At 35.7% G+C, this 12,224-nt stretch overlaps 1 protein-coding gene across 2 annotated transcripts in view; it reads right to left on the bottom strand.

Moving 5' to 3' along the window:
* The window catches only part of AGMO (alkylglycerol monooxygenase), a 400,977-nt gene that overhangs the window by 217,603 nt on the left and 171,150 nt on the right, over positions 1–12,224 (bottom strand). For both annotated transcript variants that reach the window (XM_043589013.1, XM_043589014.1), the window contains exon 6: positions 1,149–1,244. In XM_043589013.1, the coding sequence (XP_043444948.1) occupies positions 1,149–1,244 (96 nt within the window). The remainder of the gene's footprint in view (positions 1–1,148; positions 1,245–12,224) is intronic.

Below are 12,224 nucleotides of genomic sequence, written 5' to 3' on the forward strand. Positions count from 1 at the left end.
TTCAGACAGTTGTAGTATTTGACTATTTGATGTATGTCAACTGCCATAAAATGCAATGCTATTTCACCACAGATCTTCAAATAATGTCACATATGTCCAAAGCCATAATAACAGTCTCTTTACTCCCAAGTAAATCAGTAGCATGAATACTGCAGATTAATGAAATAAAGTACTTTGTGTATCAAGCTTTGGTATCTAATGCAGCTGTTATTTGCTGTATTGTTCAACCATCTGCAACACCTGTCAATGTGTTTCCTATGGAACTTCAAAACACTACCAACAAATACCAAATGCTTGAAAGGGTTCTCATGTACATAAGCAAAAATTTTTCTAGGTCTCTGATTTTTGGTATTTGACAACCAGCAGAGTACAATAGCTCATAAAACAATCAGTTGCTTAATGATCTATCTGCAAAAATTCAAATCTGGAAATTTGAGATACCACAGACAATCCAAGAAATTATATATGCTACTTTTCTGGGGGGAGAAAAAGCTAAATGTACTGAACATTCTCTAAATAAATCCTAAACTCTAAAATAAAGCAGGATTTCCAATCAAAAGAGTTTTCATAATTTCTTTAAGAGTTAAACATTTTTCGGAGTCCCTACTAACTGATATGTGTGTAAGTATAAATATGTAAATAAAACTGTATCAATATTATATATTTTAAATAGTTAAATATTTTTATTATTATATAATGAATCATATTATAAAATAAATATTTTAAATAACAGTTACATTCAATAGATAAATTACATATATGTATATATTTATAAGTATATAAAAATTACATATATATATTTAAATTTATATATTTAAGTTGAAATGAATTTCAACATCTTTGGGTAAACAATGTTTAATAAACTGTAATACAGGAAGATACTGTATTGAATATAGTATTAGAATGTTTTGGTACTTAATAGTTCAAAAATTATTTAATTGAGACCAACTGGCCTCATTGCTTCTTATAAACTTTGCAATATATATTCAATATAAAAGGAATAAAAATGAACAGATGTTTCTCCTTAAAGAAGGCAGACAAAGATTTTTCTTACACAATAAATCAGCTGCTAGTGGATTTCCAGGACATTCCTTCAGGCTAACTATTTAGGTGTAGAACTTTAAAAACAAAAAAGAAAAAAAAGTCACCTCTGTGTGGATCCAAAATTGGTAGAGAAGATTGAATTGAAGATGAACAGCATATACTGAAGGCGGTATGAAGAGGGCCAAGGGAGAGTAGAATATCTGAAAAATTAAAAATTTAAAAATTTGCACATCTTATTTCTCAACATGAAATATACTTTTACTAATGATTGAATGTTATGAGTATAAACTTCGTGAATACATCTTATTCTTTAGCAAATATGCCTTATTCTATATATTTTATTGCCACATTTGACTTTGCAACATTAATTTTCCACAAGGTGATAAAGTTACAGACAGGTAGAAGCTAAGTTCACCAGACTTTTAGTCCGTATTTAATACTAATTAAAATAGCATACATGGTGTGTTATTTCCCTAATCTTGAAAAGGTTGGATGTGTTTCCTGGGAGTAAAGAGGTTTTTCTTATACACAGAGATACTCACTTTAGTTGGAAAAAAAAAAAAGTATCCTGTGCCTTTATGCATTGATGGCTCCCAAACTGTATTATGGCCCAGCATGCTGAGTAATGAAATGAAATTCTATTTTGAAAAGGTAACTTCATATAAGAAGTTTTCTCTTTCAAATATGGTTTTATGTAGTTGATTGAGAGCACGCTATGTCCTAAATTTTTTTAAGTGACTAAGGAAGAAGCTATGATATGATGCCATAGTGGAAATAAATTTTAAAGGTCCATATTTCCTAACAGACGGAAATGCCTTTGCCTTAGAAAAACAACTTATGCTTAAACCGCAGAACTGGTTAGAATCAACTAATAGGCACAGTCTGCTGTGTTCTGCTAATGACTTTGATCTCCAAGAGTGATTTCATGTTGTAAAAAAAAACATTTAATTAAATGACATGCTAAACAAACAAATAAGAATAAAAAGAATCGTACTTTCATTTTACATTCCGGATTGTCTCGAGTTAATATTTCCAGACAACTAGCTATTTTAAAAACATTTCTTCTGATTATTACAATTTTATTTCTGTTAAAGCTTTTGTTCTCAATTAGGCCAATATCATTTCAACTGTGTTTAGTTTGATTGTGAATTTAAAATTGGACATTTACAAAAACCATTCCCAGTTTTGTTTTGAACCTTAAGTCATGAAAAATCTCAACTGTCATCACAACCAGGATCGTTTTTATTATTTATAAATGTATTATTAAAGATGGATTGGATTGGTGAGCAACAAAAGAATATTGGGCTCTTTTTTAGGACATCCATTTTAAGTCTTGGGTCTACTGCAGTATCTCTCTGTGATGTTCACAAAGTTCTTAAACCTCTTTATACTTTAATTTTCTCATTCAAACGGTGAAGGAGAAAACCATTTGAAACTTAGCCATCCTTTTGGTTTCAAAAGATTTATGATAGTCTTTTTTGACTTATTAAAATATATTCAAATAGATCTCTTACAGTAGGTTAATAAAAAATTTTTGAAACACATATATATGATTTAAATATTTGAAAAAAATAATGTTTATTTACTTTTGAGAGAAAGAGAGAGAGAGAGATAGAGGTGTGAGTGGGGGAGGGGCAGAGAGAGGGAGACACAGAACCCCAAGCAGGCTCCAGACTCAGCTGTCAACACAGAGCCCGCCCGCCCCAGGTGCCAAACTCACAGACTGCGAGATCATGACCTGAGCTGAAGTCAGATGCTTAACCGACTGAGCCACCCAAGCGCCCCTATGATTTAAGTATTTTAGGTTAAGGACTATTTTGGAATCTTGGAGTTGTGAATAAAAACGTAAAACAACTTAGGTTGGATGTTTAATAAATAGTTTTATTCAGAAAGAGAGTACATACCAGGTGAATATTTATCGTCATTATAATTCCCCAAAGTGTGAATGAATAGTCCTTTGAGATAACAGCTGCTGTGGAAAAAGGGATTCTAGGATCAAATAAGTTGTGAAGTGCTGAGTTAAACAAGTTAAATTTGTTTACCACAGAACTTCTCGGAGCCTTTACCATGCTAATGTGAATCACAAGTGTGTTAGCCCATTAAATACTTCTCTTGTTTATTTATTGAGAGAGAGAGGAGAGAGAGAGAGAGAGGGAGAGGAAAGAGGAGAGAGAGAGAGAGGAAAGAGGAGAGAGAGAGGAAAGAGGAGAGAGGGTGGAGAGAGACAGAGACAAAGAGACAGAGAGAATGTGAGCAGGGCAGGGGCAGAGAAAGGTGGAGAGACAGAGAATCCCAAGCAGGCTTCACACTGTCAGCACAGAGCACAATGGAGGCTCCATGTCAAGAAATGTGAGATCACGACCTAAGCTGAAATCAAGAGTGGGACGCTTAACCACCAACTGAGCCACCCAGGTTGCCCCATTGAATACTTTCTCAAGGAATTTCCCACAGGATTAGATTTCCTAAAAACACATTTGATGAACCAAGGTCTCAAATCTTACAAATCAGTATATATAATTATCAGAAAACTGGAAAAATGAGTTCAGCATGAATTCCAAAAAAGGAAACTTCTAATAAGAAATATAAATACATTAGGGCACCTGGGTGGCTAAGTTGGTTGAGCATGCGTGACTTGGCTCAGGTCATGATCTCACAGTGTATGGGTTCAAGCCTCACTTCAGGCATGCTCTGTGCTGACAGCTCAGAGCCTGAAGCTTGTTTTGGATTCTGCCCCTCCTCTGCCCTTCCCCTGCTCTCTCTCTCTCTCTCTCTCTCTCTCTCAAAAATAAACAAACATTAACAACCAAAAGAAAGAAAGAAAGAAAGAAAGAAAGAAAGAAAGAAAGAAAGAAAGAAAGAAAGAAAGAAAGAAAGAAAAATATAGGACAGGGAGTAAGTCTCATGAACCACATGAAAGTTAATTTCGTTCTAATTTCTAAAATGAAAGCAGCCTAGCAAATGTCCAGGTCTGAAATCCCTCCCTCATCTTCTGTACCTCACATCTTCACATTCCCAAATCCTCTGTAGTTTTTAAAACCAACTTAAGTGTCAGTTCCATCGTAAAGCCTGAAATGATACTAATTTAAGAGAAGAAATTTCTCCTTCCTCAAAGTTAAACTCTCAGTACCTGGGTCAGGTACCATTTACCAAAGAAATTCATTTCTGCCATGCGCTCACCATGTCATTCTGATTCCAAGTCTCTTTAGCTTTAAATTTGATTGTCTACCCTGGGTTATTTTATTACATTTTAGTGGAAGTCATATACAACAGGTTCTTAAAGGAGAAAAATAACCCACACTTAGGTGTGTGTGGAAAGAATGAGGATAGTCCTACAGTTGACCTTTGGTTACTGGATGGAAAATGAGTGGGTTTTATTCTGCTCATCACGTGAACAGAGCAGCCTGGGATTGTGTGAAGGGTACCATGAAGTAGGACACTAAGGGGAACTGTAAGTTTCTCTGCCTTGCTGAAAGTGTTGGAGAGTGTGTCCAGAGACTGGATTGGACAATGGGGTTCACTGACAGATCTAAGGGAGTCTGTGAACCCCTTTAATATCACCACAACAAAACATGAGTTTGTGTGCATGGGGGCATATGTAATTTTCTGAAGAAACAATCTATGACTTTCCTCAGAGAGCCTCTGGTCAATCTCTCTCACCATCACAGCCAAATGAAAGTAAAAACAAATGATAATTAGACGTTAGTCAAAACTAGGAGGCGAGGCATTTAATTCCATTCTAAGGAGAAAAGATTTATCCTAGATCGTGAGAGAGCAGTTACATTTTTTTAAGCTTGTGAGAGAAATATAAAATATTGTCAGAGAAATATAAAATATAAATATAAAATATAAAATATAAAATATAAAATATATATATATATATAAAATAAAAAATATAAAAATATAAAAATAATTTTGAAATCTAGTTCACTGGCCCAATGGAAAGTCACCCACATTTAACCACAGCAGTAGCCATGGGGATTAAAGGGCATGAAAGAAATCTAAGGCTTTGGTAACTATTTAAACATAGATGAGAGGGGCAAAGGAGTATCAGAAGACCTCCAGATTTGTGGCTTGTGTGTGGCTTGTGTGTGATAACTGCTCACCAAAACAGCAGACAGGAGGAAAAAGAGGTTTATAAAGTTCAACTTAGGGAATGCTGTGTTGGAGTCTTTGAGATATATCCCAAGGAAGCTACTGAGTAAGCAAATATGTTCTGCAAATATCAACTGAATTGAAAAATGACACTGGATTGGACAGTGGAGAAGTAGGCTTGAAATCCAGACCTCAATAAGTTTTAAAATGATTCAAAGGAGTAGATGAAATAGAGGTAGGGATTATTTACGTCTCTTTTTCAGAAAACAAAGAAGGAGAGAGGTGGGGATATTCTTTCAGTAGAACATGGATGAGGGAGAAGATTTTATTTATTTTTTTAGTGTGAGAGATATGAATGAATATATTTTTTGGTATACTCAGAAGGAGCCAGTTAAGAGGAAGAGGGACACATGCCAAAAGTAGTTGGTCAGACAAAGTCCAGGACAGGAACTCAGACAGGAGCAATGTCACCAATCTGAGAATAAGACCTGTTCAAAACAGGTGAACATTTTCTATAAACCTAGAGACAAGAAAGTGTGTGCACTTGTGAATTCACAAATCTTAAAGAGTATATCTAAAAGAAAGTAGAGTGAGGGAAAAACAGGAAAACTCACATTCTCTGTGAAGCTTTAAATATGGTCACTGGCTGAAAGCAAGGGGCATCAGTGGAAAAGAAACCTTGAGGAGACTGAAGAGTTCTGGAAGGTCTTCTTCCAGGTAAGGAGGAGGCTCATGTTTGGCGCTTGGTGAGCAGCACTCAACTGATAGCTCAGCTCTGTCTGGAAGCCATACGTGGAGGGCAATGAGCTGCCAGCTGGTGCTACAGGGCGCCCACAGGAGCTCAGCAAGCTGGGTGTGGGAATGAAGTACGTGGGCAACCGGATTCAAACACAGCTTGGGGATTTCAGGACAGATGCAACAGAAGGAGGCAGACTGTTTTCCAGAGTCAAAGAAATTACGCATTTCAGGTTGGATGAAGTTGGAAATAAAGTCGTGAGGCACGAAAAACTGCAAGAAAAAGCAAGGGTCAAGAGAGGAGAGCTGTCCACAAGTAAGCTGCTAAATCAAATGGTTAAAGTTAAGTGTATGATTACTTTAAAAGAAATGGAAAAAAAGAAATTGAACTCCAGGATTCATGTCTATCTTATTTTAATAAAGTAGTTTGGATCGCCTGCGTGGCTCAGTCAGTTGAGCATCTGACTTCGGCTCAGGTAATGATCTCATGGTTCGTGGGTTCGAGCCCCGTGTCAGGCTCTGCTGACAGCTCAGAGCCTGGAGCCTGCTTCAGATTCTGCCCTCTGCCCTCCCCTGCTTGCACTCTGTCTCTGTCTCTCAAAAATGAATTAACATAAAAAAAAATAAAGTAGTTTAACTTTATTAGTATCTGCACTTCTATAATTGTCATTGATTTTTATAATGCTACTTTAGAGAAAAAATTTTCCTTCATAGTTGATTAACTAAAGATTGAATAATCAAGTACACTTGTCCCACATTCCTAAAATCCGGAATTAGTCATGATATATAGAACCAAATCTTCTGATTGCAGATAGAGAACACCGATCTCTTTCCTAAAACACATCCACTTAAATTGTATGTATGGAATAAGCACTTGTGTTTCTACATAGGAAGTCCTATTTTAAATAATCTAGGCCCATCTTTCTGTTTCCATCACTATGCTTTACCCCTTTTGCCCTTTCCCCATTCCACTTTCTTATACATCCTATATTTCAGCCATACTCAAACTTTATGGGTTGAATCATGATATGTGAGACTTTATCCCCCAGTATATCAGAATGTGACCTTATTTGGAAATAGTTTCTTTGTGGAGGTAATCAAGGTAAAATGAGCTAACTAGGGTGGGTTCTAATCTACTATGGCAGGTTTCCTTCTCAGGAGGAAATATGGACACAGAGAGGGCATGCACACAAGAAGAACGCAAGGTGAATATGAAGGCAGAGATCAGTGTGATTCATCTCCCTGCCAAGGAACACCGAAAATCACCAGGAAACCACCCTAAAGTGAGAAGACAAGCATGGTACAGATTCTTCCTCACAGCCTTCAGAAGTAATCAACCCTATAGTACCTTGACCTCAGGTTTCGAGCCTTCACAAGTATGACCCAATAGATTTCTAAGCCACCCACTCTTTGCTACTTTGTTAAGTCAGCTCTGGGAAACTAATACATATACCATGCATTTTACTTGCAATTCCCTAGGTTTATTATACTTTTTTCATAATTTTGTGTTTTCAGTGATGTGCTCCTTCTACATTATATTCCATTTACAACCTCATTCTTGGAAAAAATTTATTCTTCTTCCAGACTGAGCTCAGGCATTTTTTCAGTGATGCTCCCCTTGACCCACCATGGTTCTTAAAGCAGACACTTCTATGGGGCGCCTGGGTGGCGCAGTCGGTTAAGCATCCGACTTCAGCCAGGTCATGATCTCGCGGTCCGGGAGTTTGAGCCCCGCGTCAGGCTCTGGGCTGATGGCTCGGAGCCTGGAGCCTGTTTCCGATTCTGTGTCTCCCTCTCTCTCTGCCCCTCCCCCGTTCATGCTCTGTCTCTCTCTGTCCCAAAAATAAATAAAAAACGTTGAAAAAAAAATAAATCAGACACTTCTCTAAAACCTTAACAATTTGTATTTATAATGGCTATTGCCTTACTGAAATCCCACCAAGGAAAGCAAGCACCTTAAGGACAGAGCTCATGTCTTACTTATGTCTCTTCATATGCTCAAACTTTGCACCATGACCAGCTCTGCCAATCAAGAGTGTATATGGAAAACAAAAACAAAACAAAAGAAACAAAAAAAGAGTGGATGCATATCTCAAAATAAGAACAATTATACCATGTAGAGGAAGTTGAATAGTTTGGCCAATTTTATGTTTTTTAAAGTAACAATGAGATAATGCTACCTTTTGTAGAGCTCTTCACTATGAGTCTTCTTATTTATCCATGCTAAACCCTAAAATGACTATCAAATTTATGTAAAATGAAACATCAAGTATCAGATAATAATTTTATCTTTACCAAATTTTAAAATGACTTTGGTAAACTACAGAATAATTCCCTTTTTCTGATGCATGCTAGAATCAAGACTCTGAAACTGGTCAAGACACAGAGAGCAAAGGGCTTAATTTATTGAATATGTGGACATGAACTTTGTCTTATATGCTGTCTTTGAATGGTGGTTGAGTGTGGGGAGAAATGCCTTGGAGTTCTGAGGCAAAGTCCTGAGACATGTTTTGTTTCTTTACTGCATGGGGGGTTCAAGGTATGCTTTCCATCTGTGACATATGAGTTATGAGAATTTTATCCCCTGTGTATTTGACTGCATTACATCAAAGTTGTTAGTTTCTTGTGTCTTTATTTCTTCACATTTGTCTTTATATAATTCCAGCTCTCACATATTGAAAAATAGCCTTTGTTTATGAAGTTTGGCAGAAAGTACGATGCAATAAAAAATTTGAGATTTCACTAACAGTTCCTCTATAGTCTTATATGTAATATAAAAACAATATTATATATGTGAATCATACTGCTATAGTTCAGAGAATTTCCACACTCATCATTTAAGGTAATCTTCAAAATAACAATATAGGAAGCAGAGCAAATATTAACTACCCCATGTCTAAATATTTTTTAATGTTTATTTATTTTTGAGAGAGAGAGAGTATGAGGGTGGGGAGGGGCAGAGAGAGAAACAGACACAGAATCTGAAGCAGTCTCCAGGCTCTAAGCTGTCAGCAATGAACCCACTGTGGGGCTCAAACTCACGAACTGTGAGATCATGACCTGAGTTGAAGTTGGAAGCTCAACCACTGAGCCACCCAGGCACCGCTTAATTACCCTACTTCATGTACAAGATCACTGAAATGCAAACATTAATCAGTTGGTTCAGAGTGGCAAAGCTGGTTAATAACTGAGCTAAGACTGGGACTCAGAATTCCTTATTTCTGGTAAATTGTCCCCTAGTGTTTCTTAGATGTAAACAATATGTATTTTTAAATTATTGTGCTCAAAAATATCAACATATATTTACAGATTCCCTAACTTGTGGAAGAAAAGTTTTCATAAATGGATATTATAACTATATTTATTTCCTCTGATGGTGGATAAAATTTACCTCTTTTTAGATTTCTAATAAGCTATATTTTATAAATTCTTATTATATTGATTATAACACTAACCTAAAAATTAAAACAATTTAAATGATTGAGAGATACTACAGAGTTAAAAATAAGTTACTCAACCTAGTCATTTAAACTAAGTGCATTTATCCTTTATTGACTATGCTTTTAAGAGAAATATTAAACTCATTAAACGCAGATGTTAGCCTTTCCCATGCTATAGCTTCATATATGAAACAAATATGTCAAAATATATTTTATTCGAAAAAGTAAATAAGTTAATCTCCCTATCGATAATTTTTGGTGATCTTTTAAATACTTAAATTATTTCACTCATTTGACTTACTCTAGTTAATGTAGCAAAATAGTTCCTCTGACACATGTATTTTGACATCCATAAAACATTTTTTTTAATTTTGTTCATTCACATAGTATACATTTATTATGCACTGACTGCAACAGGCACTTTAGAGATACTAGGTATATAGCAGTAAAAAATACCTTTTAAAGTTTACAGACTGGCATGAAAGGCAGTAATGCAAATAATAAGTGCTATAATAGAGATATGCAAGGGTTTTATGGACAAAACAAAACAAAACAAGACAAAAAAAAAACAGCAACCTAGGCAAAGTTAGAAAGGATCTAAGAAAGGAGTGAACTGAGTCCTGAAGGATGAAGGAATCAGGGGTAAAGGGGCAAAAATTTTCCAGACAGACATAACTGCATGTGCAATGACATATCAAGACACTACGACATGGTATATTTAGAGAACTGAAAATTAATTGTTCATTGAAGATGAGGTGACAATAAGCGATTGTGGAAGATGAGATTGGAGACAGAAGTGGGACCAGGTTTTGACTCCATCTGCATGTGGTAGGAGTCTGTGAAATTCCTTTCTCAAACCTAGAGAGCAATTTAGCTTGTTCAGAGCTGGCATTCTGGAAAGCTAAGAATGGGTGATGCGTTGAGGGATTAAGAATGAAAAAATAAGGAATTACCTTAGAACCCATTTAAGATAGTATTGGTTGAATCATTGCTCTTTATGATGCTCTAGGGGTCCCAGGAATCAATGGCTATTGCTGCTAGTTCTAAGGGGTTTTGTTTGGTTGGTTGGTTTTTGGTTTTTAAGAGTTGTTATATGATCCACAGTGGCTCTATGAGAACATAGGTACGTACATATAATTACATTTTTAATAAACTATTCCATAATAGTTTTATATTGTAAAAGAGTTGCAAAAATAGCACAGAGAGTTGTTACATACTCTCCACCAAGCCTCCCTCATTAACACATTACTGAGCTGCGTGGCCACAACTAAGAAACAAATTGGTACAATATTAATTAAACTCCACTAAACTGTACATCTTGCTTAGATTTTACTAGGCTTTTTCTACTTTTTTTTTCTGACTTAATATCTCGTCCAGGAGGCAATATTACAAAGTCTTAATATCTTATAGTCTCTTCTGACCTGTGACAGTTTCTCAAATGTCCCCAGTGTCTCATTTTACACTTTTGAGGAGTACTGGTTAGGTATGTTGTAGAATGTCCTTCAATTTGGGTTCAACAACGGTCTTTTCTCATGATTACTCTTCGGCTATGGGTTTTGGTGACAAACACCAAAGGGATGAAGGGCCATTCAATAGGCCATTATTATCACATCTTATCAAAGGGTACATGCTATCAACAAGATATCACCGACAAAATTAACTTTATCTGAGATTTTGTTTGCCAGGTGTCTCCATTTTAAAGTTACCTCCCACCCGTACTTCACCCTTTGTCTCTTTCTCTCTCTCTCTTATTTTTTGTTTTTGTTTTGGTGTTTTTACTTTTTGTTTGTTTGTTGTTTGTTTGAATATATCTGACACACAATGTCACCTTAGTTTCAAGTATACAACTGAGTCATTCAACAAGTTTATACATTATGCTATGCTTATCACAAGTGTAGCTACCATCTGTCCCATTACATTCCATGTCCATTATGAATTCTCTACTCATTGTACAGGAAGTCCTCAGTACAGTCTGAACTCAAAAGGTCTGGGTAAGAAAGACATTAAGCACCATTTCCTAGAGGCAGGGGTTGGGGGGGTAGATATATCTATGTATATAATCTGTGGTTCTTTTGGAATTCTTTAAAGGAACATGTCTCCCATATATTTGTCCCCATTTATCTAGTTATTCCATCATTTATCTATATCAGTATGGGCTGATTTCAAAGATATTTATTTTATACTTTGAATTCTAACTCTATACTCCATTATATATTTTACTGTTCAAGTTGCTCCAGATTTTGGCCATGAGGTGTTCCTTCAAGTTGGTTCCTATGACCCTTTGGCATAACCCATTTAATTTTTCTAGCACTTTTCTAGCTATGTTTTGAATATAAACTGTAGCATTCAGGTATTTTATCCAAATAAAGATGGAAGAAAATGAAGTGCTTTCTTGACATTGTTGTCTGTGAAATAATATCCATGGATCTAGACACATTTTATTATTTGAGGAGACTATCATGTTTAAGCCATTGTATCAATTAGGATACGTAGTAAGAGATGGAAGTAGCAGGCAAAATCGCATATTTCGGTGTGTAGTAAATAAGGTTCCCTTAAAATGGCCTCCATCCATCGCAGTTCTTTTTGGATGAGCAATGGTAAATCTGAGGTTAAAAATGGCTTTTAAAAAAGTGCAAAAAGTACAGCTAGAAATTCTTGAAAGTTGAATTCTCATCTTTAACTATTTTAAATGACAGGAGTGCCACCCTAACTTTTGTAGTAATGTAAACAAAAAGCACTCTAAGAATAACTATGCTTTACATTTCACAAATTAATTTTCTCTTCAAAGACATTTATTACTTGTTCTAAAATATGTTGTTACCTTAGTAACTACCAAGTTACCTGCTGTATGCAGCAGCACTAATGAGAAGAATGTTACAAAAGACTCAAAGAAAATGAAAAAAAAAAAAAACT

Source organism: Prionailurus bengalensis, chromosome A2 (genome assembly GCF_016509475.1).
Source record: "Prionailurus bengalensis isolate Pbe53 chromosome A2, Fcat_Pben_1.1_paternal_pri, whole genome shotgun sequence".
Taxonomy (NCBI): Eukaryota; Metazoa; Chordata; class Mammalia; order Carnivora; family Felidae; genus Prionailurus; species Prionailurus bengalensis.